We start from the raw sequence: 18,164 nt of genomic DNA on the forward strand, positions 1-18,164 counted from the left end.
CCACTCGGGATAGGGTTCTCCTTGTCCTTACCTACCACCCCACCAGCCTCCAGGTCCAACGTATAATTCTCCGTGACTTCCGCCACCTCCAACGGGAACCCACTACCAAGCACATTTTTCCCTCCCCCCCTTTCCGCTTTTCGCGGGGATCGCTCCACCCCCCCCCCATCCCTTCTCACCAATCGCCCTCCTAGCACTTATCCTTGTAAGCGGAACAACTGCTACACCTCCCCTTACGCTTCCTCCCTCACCACCATTCAGGGCCCCAGACAGTCCTTCCAGGTGAGGCGACGTTTCACCTGTGAGTCGGCTGGTGTGGTATACTGCGTCCGGTACTCCCGGTGTGGCCTTTTATATATTGGTGAGATCCGACGCAGACTCGAAGACCGTATCGTGGAACACCTACGCTCCGTCCGCCAGAGAAAGCAGTATCACCCAGTGGCCACACATCTTAATTCCACGTCCCATTCCCATCCTGATATGTCTATCCGTGGCCTTCTCTACTGTCAAAATGAAGCCACACTCAGGTTGGAGGAAAAACAGTCTTATATTCCGTCTGGGTACCCTCCGACCTGATGGCATGAACATTGATTTCTCTAACTTCCGTAAATGCCCCTTCTCCCCTTCTTAACCCATCCCAAATTTATTTATTTATTCCCGCCCCTTTTTTTCTCTCTCTCTGCCCCTCTCACAATCACTCCTTGCTTGTTCTCCATCTCCCTCTGGTGCTCCGCTGCCCCTTCCTTTCTCCCTAGGCCTCGACTCATGATCCTTTCCCTTCTCCAGCTCGGTATCCCTTTTCCCACTCACCTTTCCAGTTCTTAGCTTCACCCCTCCCCCTCTGTCTTCTAGCATTTCGGATTTCCCCCTGCCCCTCCTACTTTCAAATCTTACTATCGTTTCTTTCAGATTGTCCTTACGAATGGTCTCGGCCTGAAACGTCGACTGTACTTCTTCCTGTAGATGCTGCGCGGCCTGCTGCGTTCTACCAGCTTCTTGTGTGTTGCTTGAATTTCCAGCATCAGCAGATTTCCTCGTGTTTACAGTACTCCAAGTGGGGTCTGAACAGGGTCCTATATGGCTGCAATGTTACCTGTCGGCTCCTAAATTCAATACCACGACTGATTAAGGCTAATACACCTTACGCCTTCTTAACCACTCAGTCAAACCGTGCAGCTTTAAGCGTCCTATGGACTCGGACCCGGACCCCAAGATCCCTGTGATCTTCCACACCGCCAACAGTCTTACCAATAATACTATATTCTGCCATCATATTTGACCTTCCAAAATGAACCACTTCACATTTATCTGGATTTAATTCCATCTGCCACTTCTCAGCCCAGTTTTGCATCCTGTCAATGTCCTGCTATAACCTCTGGCATCCCTTCACACTATCCACAACAACAACCTTTGTGATATCAGCAAACTTAATAACCCATCCCTCCACTTCCTCCTCCAGGTCATTTATAAAAATCACGATGAGTAAGGGTCCCAGAACAGATCTCTGAGGCACAGCACTGGTGAACGACTTCCATGCAAAATATGACCCGTCTACAACCACTCTTTGCCTTTTGTGGCAAGCCAGTTCTTGATCAACAAAGCAATATCCCCCCCGGATCCCATACCTCCTTACTTTCTAATTAAGTCTTGCATGGGGTACCTTATCAAATGCTTTGCTGAAATTTATATATACTACTTCTACTGCTCTTCTTTCATCAATATGTTTAGTCATATCCTCAAAAAAATTCAATCAGGCTCCTAAGGCGCGACCTGCTTTTGACAAAGCCGTGCCGACTATTCCTGATCACATTATACCTCTCCAAATGTTCATGAATCATGTCTCTCAAGATCATCTCCATCAACTTACTGGGGTAAGACTCACTGGTCTATAATTTCCAGGTCTATCTTTACTCCCTTTCTTGAATAAAGGAACAAAATTCGCAACCCTCCAATCCTCAGGAACCTCTCCCGTCCCCATTGATGATACAAAGATCATCGCCAGAGTCTCAGCAATCTCCTCTCTCGCCTCTTACAGCATCCTGGGATACTTTCCATCCGGGTCCGGCGACTTATCCAACTTGATGTTTTCCAAAAGCTCCTGCAAATCCTCTTTCTTAATATCTACATGTTCAAGCTGTTCAGTCTGCTGCAGGTCGTCAGTATTATCACCAAGAGCCTTTTCCATAGTGAATACTGAAGTAAAGTATTCATTTAGTACCTCTGCTATCTCCTCCGGTTCCATATACACTTCCCAACTGTCACATTTGATAGGTCCTATTCTTTCACGCCTTATCTTCTTGCTCTTCACAGACTTGTAGAATGCCTTGGGGTTTTCCTTAATACTGCTACCAAGGCCTTCTCATGGCCCCTTCTGGCTCTCCTAATTTCCTTCTTAAGCTGCGTCCTGTTAGCCTTATAATCTTCTAGATCTCTAACATTACCTAACTCTCTGAACCTTTCATAAGCTCTTCTTTTCATCTTGACAAGGGTTATTACAGCCTTTGTGCTCCACGATTCCTGCACCCTACCATAACTTCCCTGTCTCATTGGAACATTCCTCTGCAGAACTCCACACAAATATTCACTGAACATTTGCCACATTTCTTCCGTACTTTTCCTTCAGAACATCTGTTTCCAATTTAAGCTTCCAATTTTCCTGCCTGATAGCCTCATAATTCCCCTTAGTCCAATTAAACGCTTTTCTAAATTGTCTGTTCCTATCTCTCTCCAATGCTATGGTAAAGGAGATAGAATTATGATCACTATCTCCAAAACTCTCTCCCACTGGGAGATCTGACAGTTGACCAGGTTTATTTCCCAATACCAAAGCAAGTACAGCCTCTCCTCTTGTAGGCATATCTACATATTGTGTCAAGAAACCTTCCTGAGCACACCGAATAAACTCCACTCCATCTATACCCTTTGCTGTAGGGAGATACCAATCAATATTTGTGAAATTAAAATCTCCCAACACGACACCTCTGTTATTATTACACCTTTCCAGGATCTGTTTCCCTATCTACTCCTCCATATACCTGTTAGTATTGAGCGGCCTACAAGAACACCCACTAAAGTTATTGACCCCTTCCAGTTCCTAGTCTCCACCCACAGAGACTCCGTAGACAATCCCTTCATGACTTCTACCTTTCCTGCAGCCGTGACACTATCTCTGATCAACAGTGCCACGCCCCCACCTCTTTTGCCTCCCTCCCTGTCCTTCCTGAAACATGTAAAAACTTGAAGTTACTATTCCTGTCCCTAAGCCATCCAAGTCTCTCTAATGGCAACCACATCATATCTCCAAGTACTGATCCACGCTGTGAGCTCATCCGCTTTGTACATAACACTCCTTGCGTTACAAAAAAAACATCTCAAACCTTCGGTCCCTTCTCTATCACCTACCTATCCTCCCTCACACTCTGTCTCCTATCTTTCTCTATTTGAGAGCCAGACGCCTCTTCCCCAGTTTGACACCTGAAAACATTTTTATCACATTCAAATCTCTGATTTCTGTCTATACAAGCAGTCCTCGCAAGAACCTTTATCCTCCTGGACTTCACCATCTGTTCAAAGACTCTGGTTCCCCTCCCCCTGCAAATCTAGTTTAAACACCGCCAGAGCAGCACTGGCTAACCTACGCGCAAGGATGTTATTCCACTTCCAGTTCAGGTGTAAACCGTCCCGTCGGAACAGGTCCCACCTTCCCTGGAAGGAAGCCCAGTTGGCCAGAATCATTAAGCCCTCCCTCCTGCTCCATCGCCTTAGCCACGTATTTAGCTGTATTATCTTCCTATTTCTAGCCTCCCTAGCACGTGGCACAGGGAGCAATCCTAAGATTGCAACCCTGGATGTCCTGTCCTTCAACTTTGCACCTAACTCCCTAAACTCTCTTTGCAGGACCGCCTCCGTCTTCCTATCCACTTCATTGGTCCCTACATGCATCACGCCATCCAGCTGCTCACCCTCCCTCTTGAGAATACTGAGAACTCGATCCGAGATATCGCGGACCCTGGCACCAGGGAGGCAACAGACCATCCGAGATTCTCAATCTCTCCCACAGAACCTCTTATCTGTCCCCCTAACTATCGTATCCCCTATCACTACGGCTCTCCTCTTTTCCCTCCTTCCTTTCTGAGCTGAGTTTCTAGTCTCGGTGCCAGAAACGCGGCTACTACAACTTGTCCCTGGTAGGTCGTCCCCACCAACAGTATACAAAACAGTGTACTTCTTGTTGATGGGAACGGCCACAGTGGTGCTCTGCTCTTCCCATCTATTCCCCTTCCCTCTCCTGAGTCATCCAGCTACCTGCCTCCTGACTTTTAGGGGTGACTATCTCTCTGAAACTCCTGCCTATTTCTGCCTCTGACTCCCGAATGATCCGAAGTTCATCCAACTCCAGCTCCAGTTCTCTAACTCGGTTTGTCAGGAGCTATAGCTGGATGCACCTTTTGCAGGTGTAGTCATCAGGGACAACAGTGCCCACCCTGACTTCACACATACTGCAAACGGAGCACTCAACTGCCCTAACTGCTGCCTCCATTACCTACTCATAAGCTAATTAGATTAATTAAAGGAGCTTACCCGGCCTTACATCACCTGCAGTGAAGCTCGTACTCAGCCTCTGCTCACTCATTCCCACTGTCACAGCGGTATATACATACAGCGACCAGTATCTCTCAGACTCACTCTCTCAGGAGTATATAAATAAACTGACCAGTGTCTCTCAGACTCACTCTCTCAGGAGTATATAAATAAACTGACCATTGTCTCTCAGACTCACTCTCTCAGCAGTATGTAAATAAACTGACCAGTGTCTCTCAGTCCTGCTCTCACAGGGACATATTTATACACTCAACACGTACAAAAGCTGGATGAACAGCAGGTTGGGCAGCATCCGTTGAAATGAGCAGCCAACGTTTCGGGCCGAGACCATTCATCAGGACAGATGAACGAGGGGGCAGGGGCCCTATAAAGAAAGTGGGGGTGGGTGGAAGGTGCCAGGTGAAAAGCCAATCAGAAGAAAGATCAAGAGGTGGGGGAGGGGAAGCAGGAAGGGGATAGGCAGGAGAGGTGAAGAAGGAATGTAAGGGGAAAGCACTATGGGTAGTAGAAGAAGGCAGAATCATGAGAGAAGTGATAGGCAGCTAGAAGAGGAGGCAGAGTGAAAGTGGGATTGTGGAAGGGAGAGGCAGGGGTCTCTGTACATTCTCTCAGGGTCATATCCATACACTGGCCTGTGTCTCTCAGTCTCACTGTCTCAGAGGTGTATCTATAAACTGGACCGTTTCTCTCAGCCCCACTCTCTCAGGAGTATATAAATAAACTGACCAGTGTCTCTCAGACTCACTCTCTCAGGAGTATATAAATAAACTGACCAGTGTCTCTCAGACTCACTCTCTCAGGAGTATATAAATAAACTGACCAGTGTCTCTCAGACTCTCTCTCTCAGGAGTATATAAATAAACTGACCAGTGTCTCTCAGACTCACTCTCTCAGGAGTATATAAATAAACTGACCAGTGTCTCTCAGACTCACTCTCTCAGGAGTATATAAATAAACTGACCAGTGTCTCTCAAACTCACTCTCTCAGGAGTATATAAATAAACTGATCAGTGTCTCTCGGACTCTCTCTCTCAGGAGTATATAAATAAACTGACCAGTGTCTCTCAGACTCACTCTCTCAGGAGTATATAAATAAACTGACCAGTATCTCTCAGACTCACTCTCTCAGGAGTATATAAATAAACTGACCAGTGTCTCTCAGACTCACTCTCTCAGGAGTATATAAATAAACTGACCATTGTCTCTCAGACTCACTCTCTCAGCAGTATGTAAATAAACTGACCAGTGTCTCTCAGTCCTGCTCTCACAGGGACATATTTATACACTCAACACGTACAAAAGCTGGATGAACAGCAGGTTGGGCAGCATCCGTTGAAATGAGCAGCCAACGTTTCGGGCCGAGACCATTCATCAGGACAGATGAACGAGGGGGCAGGGGCCCTATAAAGAAGGTGGGGGTGGGTTGAAGGTGCCAGGTGAAAAGCCAATCAGAGGAAAGATCAAGAGGTGGGGGAGGGGAAGCAGGAAGGGGATAGGCAGGAGAGGTGAAGAAGGAATGTAAGGGGAAAGCACTATGGGTAGTAGAAGAAGGCAGAATCATGAGAGAAGTGATAGGCAGCTAGAAGAGGAGGCAGAGTGAAAGTGGGATGGGGGAAGGGAGAGGCAGGGGTCTCTGTACATTCTCTCAGGGTCATATCCATACACTGGCCTGTGTCTCTCAGTCTCACTGTCTCAGAGGTGTATCTATAAACTGGCCCGTTTCTCTCAGCCCCACTCTCTCAGGAGTACTCAATGGTTTGGAGTGTTTTACCCATGAACCACTGTGCCGAATCCATTACTTCTTGTAGGATTTTCGGTTCAATTCCATTGCTGTTTCCGTAGCAAGCCGTGATGCAGCCAGTCAACACAGTCTCTACTACACCCCAGATTTCTGAAAGAGTAGCTACAGAGATCGTGGAGGCATCACTGGTGTCCTTTGTGAACTACTCGAATCTGAAATGGTTCCTGTGGACTGGAAATTACACATGTCACACCACTCCTTAAGAAAGGAGGAAGGCAAAAATAGGAAAGTGTAGGCCAATTAGTCTTACTTCATGGTTAGGAAAATGTTGGAGTATGAGGTATCCGGATACATGATAAAATAGGGCAAAGTCTGCATAGGTTCCGTAATGAGAAACCTGTTGCAATTTTTTTGAGAATGTAACAATCAGCATCAACAAAGGAGAGTCAGTGGCTATGGTTTACTTGGTTTTTCAGAGGGTATTTGACAAGGTGCTGCACATGAGGCTACTTAATGAGATAAGAACTGGTTGATTTTCAGGAAAGATGCTACCATGGAGAGTTTACAAAAATAAAGTTAGTCTGTAATTAACTCTGGTGGCCCCATCAGAGGAAAGAGATCGAGGCTTTTCAGAAGATACAGCCGGTGCTAACCAGGATGCTTCCTGGATTAGAGAGCATGCACTATAATGAGAATTTGGACATACTGGGGTTGTCGTCTCTGGAGCGGGAGAGGCTAAGAGTAGATCTGCTGAATTTTATACAATTTATGAGAGACATGGATCTACCAGACAGACAGTATTTTCCCCACGGTTGAAATGTCAAATAACAGAGGGCACATTTTAAAAGTGAGATGGTGGTAATTCCAAAGGACATGTGAGGTGCAGGGTTTATTCTTTTTTTACACAGACTGCTGGTGTGTGGGCTATAATGCGTGGGGTGGTGGTAGAGGCAGATTCACTGGGAACGTTTAAGAGATGTTAAAATAGGCAAGGTTACGGTGTGGAAAAAGATTTCAGGGATAATTTATTTTTACAAAAAGAGGCGTGTGTCTGAAAGCACTGCGGAGAGTGGTGATTGAGGCAAATACATTCAAGACATTTAAGGGACAGTCAGATAGGGAAAGGGATGGCACAAAAAGCAGGGTTATAGGCTGTGCTGTGGTTAAGAGTTGGACAGAGCTTGGGAGCGCGGGGGCAGACGGGAAGAAAGCATGGGATCAGCGTGGGTGCTGTGGGGGTTACGAGATCCTGGGTAGCAAACCTCCCTCCGCCTCAGCTGTGCCTCTGCGAGAAGCTCTGGATCGCTGTGGGTGATGGGGTTCCCGAGCAACCTCAAATCAAGTCCTACACCAAGACAGGAAGTTATGGCGATGTATTGATTTCATCATGACAAATGTAAATTAAACAATGTGTGAGCTGCGGACGTGCAGGAATAAATAAGCTGCTCCCGACTCACTCACGGTCACACACAATTAACTGACCGGCGACAACGAGTGACAGTTTGAATAATCAGTCCCGTTTCTCACCGTCACTCTGCATCGGGGAACCGATGATTATAAAATCACACTTCAGGGCCGTGTCCGGGATCGCTGCAGATCGAGGGTCACTACCAGGGTATTTGTCGATTTAACATCATTATATTGGCCAGACTGCTGAATGGACTGTCCTCAGCAAAGAGAACAAAAGTATTCTCTCCCAGTATATTCCCACCTCAGGACACTGGTGTCCCAGACTGAGTCCCACCTCCTGGCTCTGTCCGTCTGTGTAATTCCCCAAGACCTCATTAAATGAGCACCCAGGACATCCAGCAGAAACAGAGCCGCTGGTCAGAAAGGGGAAATGCATGTCTATGCAAACTCCTCCGACGTCAAAGAGTGCTTGGTTTGAGAAGAGAGCCGTTCGAACCACTGGGAATTAAAACTGGAGCGTTGTCATCAAACGGGAGGGCAGGGAATCGGTCAAAATGTCCCCATCCCACGGACGGGGATGTTCACACATTCAGATGTTCACAGGTTCACTCTCAGTCCGGGTTTGGGTTCCTGCAGAGATCTCAGTTCCTTCCCCCCGGTCTCACTGAACCGATTCCCCCACAGCCTGAAAAAGATGAGAGAATAAAGATGAAATAAACAGATTACACAACAGTGTCTGTAACAGGGGACCTGGGTTAATGTTTCAAAAACGCTGACAAACAAATATCACCGGCGAACCCACAGATCCGCTGATATTTTATCACCGTGAACATTAACAGGAACACTCACTCGATAGAGACCAGACTTGGGACCTTCAGTATGAGGCCACGGAGAGCAGGGATAGATCGGTCCGTGAGCGAGTTTGATCTCAGGGCCAGCTCCGTTAGTGATCGGTTTGTACTGAGAGCGGAGGCAAGATCTTTGGCACCAGAATCTGTGAGACCGACATCCCACAGCCTGGAGATGAGAGAGAGTGAGGGTGAGGGACACAGAGAGACAGGAGATGGTACAAATCCCCAGTGTTTATCAGTAACACAATTACTGATCACATTAATGTTCAGTGTCAGACACCCAGTGACTGTAAGCACAATCTCCCACAGTCTGGTACTTACCACAGTTTCTGTATTTTACACACCGGGTTCGTCAGAGCCGCAGACACCAGTTTCACTCCTGAATCTCCCAGTTTATTAACACTCAGGTTCAGCTCTATCAGTGTTCGGTTTGCACTGAGAGCGGAGGCAAGATCCTCAGCACCAGAATCTGTGAGACCGACATCATTCAGCCTGGGAATGAGAGAGAGTGTGTGAAAGACATACAGACAGGAGACATTGGAAATTACCAGTGTTTATCAGTAACACAATTACTGTTCAGCTTGATGTCCAATGTCTGATACCCAGTGACTGCAAACACAATCTCCCACAGTCTGGTACTTACCGCAGTTTCTGTATTTTACACTCCGGGTTCCTCAGAGCCGCAGACACCAGTTTCACTCCTGTATCTCCCAGGTCATTCCCCCCAAGTCTAAACACAAAGAGACAAACTAATGAACAAAGAGATTGAAACCGTGGGTCTGAGGGAATATCTCTCACTCAGATATTTCAGAAAACATGAAACCCTTCAGAAATTAACTAATCGGAATTCTCATCACTGTCAAATGTCACTACCAAATGTCAGTAATTTAGTGTATCAGTGTGACTCTGTAATTTCCCATATTCTGTCTCCTTCCCCAACAGTTGGTATAGTGTCCCTCATGTGAGAATTACCAAAGGAAACACGGTGGGAAAATTATCCCTACAGGAAGAAGGGAAACAAGGAAGAGGGTTCCCTATAGAGTGATGGGGAATGAGGAAGAGTGATCCTGAGAGGATGATGGGGATGGGGAAGAGAGATCCCACAGGATGAAGGAGGGTGGGGAAGAGTGATCTCATAGGGGGATGGAGGATGGAGAAGAGACAATCCACAGCATGAAGCGGAATGAAGACGAGTGATCGGGGGTTGGAAGAGAGATCACCACAGGGGAAAGGGTGATGGAAGGATGTGAAGAAGCGAATGCACAGGATGAATGGGACTTGTGCAGAGAGGTTCCACAAGAGTATAGTGTTGAGTAAAGATGTTCCCACAAGAGGAGGTGATGCAGAAGTAGATCCATGGGAGAGGTTGGTCTGAACTGAGGTCCACAATCAGGAGAAAAGATGCCCACATGGTGACTGGGTATCGTGTATGGAGTATGTACTGGGTACAGGTGGAGTGATGGCGATAGCAACTTGCAGGGAAGGGCAGAGGAGGACAATCTCACAGTGGTATTTCCCTACCTGTCACTGGGAAAGCCAGCTAACCCTCCCTTGTCCCTCAACGGGAAGAGGGTGTGAAGTTCCTACTCAACACTTGCAGTCACTGTCGGTGTCGCTGTCAGCAACAGTGAGAAGGAACATTGTCAATAGACGTGTCACAGGAAGCAAGAAACACGGCCATTCCTCTGATTTACTACCATTAAACCAATGGCCGTTGTTCACTGATCTGATGAAGTCTCCAGATCCCATCAGAAAGAACCACAGAACCCTCCTGTCCTTGGGGAATTACTGACCCTTGGTCATTTGTCACAATTTTTCATAATTTGATTTACTCCATTTTTTTCCCAAGTTCCTTCACATTGAAACCACACAATGGAACAGTTTCACATTTCACAGTGAGAGAGAAATCTGGTTACCTCAACTCCTGGCACTTGTGCAGCCCGGTTCCCAGCCGCTGGATTCCTTCACACTGAATTCGGCAGTTCCAAAAATCGAGCTGTTTTATTGTATTACAGAGTCCGATGACATGAGACAGGACCGCGCAGTCAATCGGGGTCAGTGGCATTTCACAGAATGAAAGTTTTTCCACAGATCCCAGTGTGGCCTGAGCCAGTCCACGATTCTGAGACTCAAACAGGTAGTGTAATGCGTTCAGGAGCCTCCTTGTATCATCTTCACCAGCAGAGTTATATATCTGGTTTTCAACCTCCTCCTTCACCCAGTCAATCACTCGGCAGGTCGTTTGATGAGGAAATGGGCCCAGAAACTCCTCCAGGCCCCAAGCTGTCATTGGGCTGGAGAGACCAGCAACAAAACGGAGAAATACCTCAAATCGCCCATCTTTCGGGCTGTGGGCTTTAGTGAGGAATTTCAGGATATCCCCAGGATGTGGATTCAGGAATTGTGCGACTGCAGCTACAAACTCTTGGATGGTGAGGTGTGGGAATGTGTACACCACGCTCCGGGCAGAATCCTCTCTCTCCAAAAGCTCCATCAGGAACCCGGACAGGAACTGGGAAGGCTGCAGATTGCAGTTGATCAGGTCTCCATCTGTAAACACAATCTTCTTCTCGGACACTCCTTTGAAGGCCATCTGACCAACCCTGAGTAACACATCACGGGGTTTCTCAATCTCACGGCCGTGGTTTTTCAGGATGTTGTAAATATAGTAGGAGTACAGTTGGGTGATCGTCTTGGGAACTCGCTGCGGGTCCCTGACTCGTTGTGTGAAAAAGGGGCCCAGTGCCAGGGCGAGTATCCAGCAGTAGGAGGGGTTGTAGCTCATGGTGTACAGGATCTCGTTCTCCTTCACATAATTGAAAACAGCTTCCGCCACCGTCTGATCTTCAAAATGTCTGATGAAATATTTCTTCCGTTCCTCATCAACAAATCCCAGGATTTCAGCCCAGACACTGATCTTCGCCTTTTCCAATAAATGTAACGCAGTGGGGCGGGTGGTCACCAGCACTGAACACCCTGGGAGCAGCTTGCCCTGGATTAAACTGTACACAATGTCAGACACCTTGCACTTGAATTCAGGATCTGTGCATGTGGACTGAGCCTCTGTGTCTCTCCGACTGTCAGCAAAATCAATTGTGTCATTGAATTCATCCAAACCATCAAATATAAACAGCAATCCCTTTGGGTTCTTCCAGACTTCTCTCAGGAAATTCCCAAAGTAAGGATGCTGATCCAGAATCAGTTCCTTCAGGTTTATTCGACAGTTAATACTGTTTAAATCACGAAATTTGAAACTGAAGACAAACTGGAACTGTTGGTATATTATCCCCGTGGCCCAGTCATAAACAATCTTTTGTACCATTGTTGTTTTCCCGATCCCTGGGACTCCCGCCACTGCTGCTGAACTCCCAGATTTGGATTTACTCCGGGAAAAGCTGCTCTGGAACAACTGATCAGTCCGGATTTTTTCCAGCTCTCCGCGGAGATGTTTCTCTCTACACTCCTCGTGGTCTCTGCCTCTTGCTAGCAGCTCATGTTCCACCAGTGTCCGAACTCGAACAGTAGAAATGACCGTGAGCTCAGCGTATCGATCAACCAGCTGGAAAATCTTCACCTTCTCCGTCATCAGGATCGTGTTCACTTTCAGTGTTTCAGTTTCTGCCCGCAGAGTCTCCTTGTGTTTCTGTTGAACATCTTCCATGGGAACAGAGAACATATTCAAAATGTTTAATGGCTCATCTGACAAAGAACTTTATAACTGCATTTCAACATTCAGTGTTTGAGATTACGTGAATAAATTCAATGCTTCCATGGATATTAGGACAGAAAGTAAAATTCTGTTCACAGACACCGGCATTGACAGTAACGGATGTCCCTAGAAATGTCCAATCCTCATTTTCTGGTTCTAGTTATTTGTGAAAGTGAACATTCCCCTGCACTTTTTGAGGAAGCTTAAACAAGCATCACTCCCCACTAACATCTTAACTACATTCTACAGAGGAGTGGTTGAGAGTGTGCTGACCTTTTGCATCACAACCACCAGGTTGTGGAGTACCAACTCCAGCTGCAGTGCTGCCGACAGAAAACTTTGCAGAGGGTTGGTAGGGGAACAGAGAAGGTTATTGGGGACTCCCTATCTTCTGTCCAAGACGTCTTTCAGAGTCGATGCCTCCAGAAGACACGGTACATCATTAAAGACCCCGCACACGCTCTGCATGAACTGTTTGTTCTTCTGCCATCAGGCAAACGTTACAGGAGCATCAAAACTAAAACCACAAGGCTACTAAACAGCTTCCTCCCACAGGCAGTCAGACTGCTAAATAGCTGCTCGATCTGACTCTACTTTGGACATTTTTAACTGCACTGGACACTTGTAACTTGATTTTAACTGACATGTGGCTGTTGTGTTTTTCTTTTTATTGTTGTGTTTACTATTTATTGTTGCGTTTGTTATGTTATGATTGCATTGCTCCTGGGAAACGCTGTCTCATTCTGCCCTGCAGAGCTGATGTACAGTTAGAATGACAATAAAGTTTTCGAATCTTGAATATTCTATTGCAATCCTGACTGCACTCCCGTTACAACATTTCACTATATTTAAAGCATTGTTTGCATCATTAACAGACGATGTTAATATTGATCTGGTGTGGAAATATGGAGAGCAGGACACTGTGCATTTTGTCAAAGCTGTACACTGGGAAGTCACAGGTGTCCACTGCTCTTGCATCAAAACAGGAGCAGAATATGCGGGAAATACTCAGGTCGGGCAGCGTCTGGGGGAGAATCACAGTGAAGTTGTGGATCGATAACCCATCGGAATGATAAGAAAGAAAATGGGTGCTTTCCAATTCCAATGGGTAGTTTTCAATCGCAGTGATGGAGGATTGATGGAAAGATGGAATCTGTGTTAATGGAAGAAACCACAAGCGTCTGTCTCAGTGACGTACATCGTGTTTGTGGGAGAGGGTGGTGAAGTCTTGGCAAATGCTACTCATCAGTCTTGCTGTGGGGGTGTGGGGCGCTGTCTTATGATGTCTCCGTCTGTCAGACTCGACCGTGGATGTCCTGCCCCTGCAAGCCGGGACACTCCGATATGGAGAGGAAGCTTTTGCCGATGTAGCAAGCTCCCTCTCTCCATGCATCTGATGAACACAAAGGAACGGCAGACACTGACACAGCTTGGCACCAGAGGTGTCATAGGATATGCCAGTCTGCGTTGAACACCATTTAACACTGACTTAGGGGCTCCAGGTCAAGAATTTTCCCACTGGGTTTACTCCCAAACTCTTCCCCATGAGGGGTACAGTTGCAAGGCAGCGGAGTTTTGAGATCAGAGTTTTCTTGTTCCTGGGTGAGCTGCCAATCACAGCCGATGAGCCCCATCTGAACAAAGCGACTGGCTGTAAGGCATCAGTAACCCACCTTTGCCCCTTCTCCTGTCAGAAGAAACGCTTTACCAGGCTTACTGGTTGAACCGCACGTGAAGGCCAGGAGCTGGACAGAGGCTACTCGCCACTGGGAGCATTTAATAGGACGTGGCAGCTCATCCGCACTGCCAACCCCCCGGGTATAATAATCTTAAGAAACCAAGGGGCACTGTATTATTGACAGTCAATCTGTAAATTGGTTTATTATTGTCACATACACCACTGTAAAATGGAAAACTTTTCTGCATGCGATCCGAACAGATCATCACATCACATCGGTGCAATGAGGTCGTAGAAGGAAAAATGGAACAGGATAGTTCAGGGAAACAGTGTTTCAGTTGCCGAGAAAATGCAGTGCAGGCAGACAATAAGGTAGAAGGTCAAAGGCTCATTGGGAGGTCAGCGTTGAGTTTTTTTTGGGACGATGTCCCTAAACTGTAGAATTCAGCACCTAAAACTACAGTACTGTGCAGAAGTCTGAGGTGTATATTAGGACTGACACATTTTGTCTTTCATTTTCTAGTTTGCACTTTATCCCGTTGTGATGCGGTTTGAACGGCATCGTCTGGATGAAAGGTGCTTTATAAATAAGTTATTATTATTATTATTATTATTATTATTATTATTATTATTATTATTATTATTATTATTATTATTATTACCATCATCATCTTAGCCTAAACTGGTAAAACCTGAGGTACAGGCATAGCCAAGCACACTCATGTCTCAATTGATAGGAGAATTCTGACTATTCTCGTGGTGTATAGTATCGAGGGTTTTCGAAGATTTACACAAGTATTGCCGTGTGGGCCTAATTTATTAATACTATTCTGTAAAGCCTTTAGGATGATACCAGTTAATGATATTACGATTGGGATAACGAATACCCTGTTCGTCTTCCATAGTCATTCATTTTGTCCTTTTAATTCAACATATTTCTGGCATTTTTTTACTAATTCATTTCTGTAAGCTATGTGTGTTTGGAATGGCTATATATATTTAAAAAGTTGCTTTTGCTTGTTTATTCTGTAAAATTACATCCGAACGCATATCATGGATTACGCTATCTGAAATAATGATCGGACGCAGTATGATATGAAGGACTCCGATAGGACTCTAAAAGTGGAGCAGGCTTGTACTTACTGTAAGTCGTGGTGTTTTTCATCAGTTGTAGTTTAAGCAATGTTTTTGTGAACGTTGTCCACCACTTGACTGTGCTTGTGCAAGTAATGAGATTCAGTTAAACTACTGCAGGATCTTGTAAAGTCGGATTGTTTCTGGTTTCTCTTGTAATTTTCAGCATTTATCGTCATGAAACTATTGGTCGTTTATTCTGTATTTTTGATAACTACATGTGTTAACAACCTTGTCCTGTATTGCGACAATAATCCCTTCTGTTTCTGGGAAGCGTTCTCCAACTCTGAGCCAGGGGCTTGACGCTTCCTTGTCGACATCTAGTCGGCTCAGATCGTGTGGCTGTCTTCCACGGGGCGTCAGACTCTTCCATTGGTTAGCGTTTTATGATAGTTTCTTCATTTTTTATGGGTTAAGCTTTCATTTTCGTTCAGTGATGTGTACCCCTTATTGGATTTGCATATGCTTGTACGGAGTGCTGAATCCTGCTTGCGTTATAAAAATATGTCAATAGAGCTAATTGTGGATTTCAGAAAAGGCGAGATGAGGGAACACAACACACCAGTCCTCATAAAGGTATCTGATGTGGAAAGAGTGAGCAATTCCAAATTCCTGGCTGTCAGTATCTCTCAATATCTAACCTGGACCCAAGATATCGATGCAGCTACAAAGAAGGCACAACAGTGACTATATTTCATCAGGAGTTTCCAACATCACTCGAATATTTCTACAGGTGTAACTTGGAGAGCATTGTAACTGGCTGCATCACCGTCTGGTTCATGGGGACTACTGTACAGGATTGGAGTAAGGTGCACACTCAACGATTCAGGAACAACTTCTCCTCTGACTTCTGGTTTCTGAATGGACATTGGACCCATCGATACTGTTTCACTAATCTCTTTTTAAATTTCTATTTCTTCACTACTTATTTAGCTTAATATTTCATATAATCACACAGACATGCATAGTTTTATATGTTCAACTTCCAGGCCCTGAAGCCGCTTTGCAGCTCAGCCAGATCCACTGTCTGACAGGCCACGTACCTCGCATGGAGAACTCCAGGTTGCCGAAAGCAGTACTCTACGGAGAACTCCCTCAGGGCAAGAGAGATCGTGGTGCCCCGCGCAAGAGGTACAAGGACCAAATTAAGCAGAGGCTCTTTCAGGCAAATATGGAGGTCAATGAGTGGCAGCCGCTGATCCACGGAAAAACCAAGGATTTTGAGGAACCCAGAAGAGCGACTGCTGAAAAGAAGAGGGGATGCAAGAAGGATTCAACTACCCAAGCGCCTGCATCCCAGCTGCCCCTCTGTCCCAACTGCTCCCGGGTCTGCAGATCCAGATTCATGATCATTAATGCTTGGTGGAACCCCGGAATGCCCATTCCCTCTAATCCTTTTGTTCTCCGGATCTGGAGTACCTGGTGCTGCTGTGTAAACCTTTCCGGCTGCCAAGGGAGTTCCCGGCTGTTATTATCACAGCTGTGTAATAACAACATCCCCCAGTTGTGTGTTATTGTCACAGAGGGGGGATGATTCCCTTCCGAAGTCGGTCAGGACTTCCCAAACCACAAAATTTGTATCAACAGTTCCGTGTGAACAGCACTTGCCGTGTCACCGACTGCTTACAATGCCGGTGATCAGCAGGAGCTCAAGAAATTCAGCTCCGATCTGTGCAAAGTCATCCAGGCAGCGAAACGACAATACAGAGATCGTATTCAGGCACAACTCTCCACCAACAACACACACAGCTTATGGCAAGGTCTGTACACCAATGCAGACTTCAGAGCTAAGTGCAGTGGTGCTGCCAACATCGCTGCCTGTCTCCCAGAGGATCTAAGTCTCTTTACGCTCGGTTCGATATCGCCAACACTGAGACCCCGAGGAGAGCCGACAAAGCGACCTGCACATGGGTCATCTCTGAGGCTGAAGTTCGCAGGTGTTTCCAACGAGTGGACAGTCGCAAGGTTGAGGGACCGGACGGCATCCCAGGGCGGGTACTCAGGATGCGCGCGGCACAACTGGCAGGTGTATTTACGGATATTTTTAATCTCATCCTCTCCCACTGTAGAGTTCCCTCCTGCTTCAAATCATCCATCATTGTTCCTGTACCTAAAACGACGAAGGCAACATGCCTGAACGTTTGGAGTCCTGTCGCACTCACCTCAGTAATAAGCAAATGCTTTGAGAGGCTGGTCCTGGACTACATCTGCAGCTTGTTACCACCCACACTGGACCCCCTACAATTCACCTACCGACACAACCGATCAACAGATGACACAATAGTCACTGCTCTGCACACCTCTTTAAACATCTGGAGAAGAGGGATGCTTATGTGAGAATGATGTTATTAGACTACAGTTCAGCATTCAATACCATCATTCCCTCCAGGCTTGACAAGAAGCTCTGAGACCTCGGCCTTCACCCTGCCTTGTGCAGCTGGGTCCTGGATTTCCTGTCGGATCGCCGGCAGGTGCTAAGAGTGGGCTCCCTCATCTCTGCCCCTCTGCCCCTCAACACAGGAGCCCCTCAGGGCTGTGTCCTAAGCACCCTCCTTTACTCTCTGTATGCGCATGACTGTGTCGCCACCCACAGCTCCAATCTGCTAATTAAATTTGCTGAGTATACTATATTTATTGGCCAAATCTCAAGTAATAACGAGGCAGCCTCCACAGAAGAAGTCATCAGCCTGACACAGTGGTGTCAAGAAAACAACTTCTCCCTCAATGTCGCAAAGACAAGAGGAATGGAGATAGGCTAACCCCCACTGATATCAATGGGGGTGGGGTTGAGACAGTGAACAGCTTCAAGTTCCTTGGAATTCACATCACTGAGGACCTCACATCAATTGTGTGGTGAAAAAAGGCACAACAGCACCTCTTTCACCTCAGATAGAACCATAGAACCGTAGAACATTAGCCCTTCCTGACTGTGCCAAACCATTTTTCTGCCTAGTCGCGCTGAACAGCACCTGGGCCAGACCCAGCACTGATCCCCGTGGCACATCACTGGTCACAGGCCTCCACTCAGAGTAGCAATCT

The 18,164-nt window shown here is 46.5% G+C and overlaps 2 protein-coding genes across 4 annotated transcripts in view; both read right to left on the bottom strand.

Moving 5' to 3' along the window:
* LOC140721546 (NACHT, LRR and PYD domains-containing protein 3-like) overlaps positions 1-18,164 on the bottom strand; it is an 817,640-nt gene that overhangs the window by 91,420 nt on the left and 708,056 nt on the right. The window lies entirely within an intron of this gene.
* LOC140721566 (NACHT, LRR and PYD domains-containing protein 3-like) overlaps positions 7,452-18,164 on the bottom strand; it is a 51,404-nt gene continuing 40,691 nt past the window's right edge. Inside the window, exons 7-11 of one of the 3 annotated variants that reach the window (XM_073036391.1) lie at positions 10,521-12,258; positions 9,248-9,334; positions 8,926-9,096; positions 8,603-8,770; positions 7,453-8,438 (exon numbers count right to left, since the gene is read on the bottom strand). In XM_073036391.1, the coding sequence (XP_072892492.1) occupies positions 8,351-8,438; positions 8,603-8,770; positions 8,926-9,096; positions 9,248-9,334; positions 10,521-12,258 (2,252 nt within the window). In that variant the 3' untranslated portion in view covers positions 7,453-8,350. Of the gene's footprint in view, positions 8,439-8,602; positions 8,771-8,925; positions 9,097-9,247; positions 9,335-10,520; positions 12,259-18,164 lie in introns of all 3 variants that reach the window. The other 2 variants (XM_073036393.1, XM_073036392.1) reach the window with 2 other exon arrangements.

The sequence above is a fragment of the Hemitrygon akajei genome, unplaced genomic scaffold (assembly GCF_048418815.1).
Source record: "Hemitrygon akajei unplaced genomic scaffold, sHemAka1.3 Scf000057, whole genome shotgun sequence".
NCBI classification, from domain to species: domain Eukaryota; kingdom Metazoa; phylum Chordata; class Chondrichthyes; order Myliobatiformes; family Dasyatidae; genus Hemitrygon; species Hemitrygon akajei.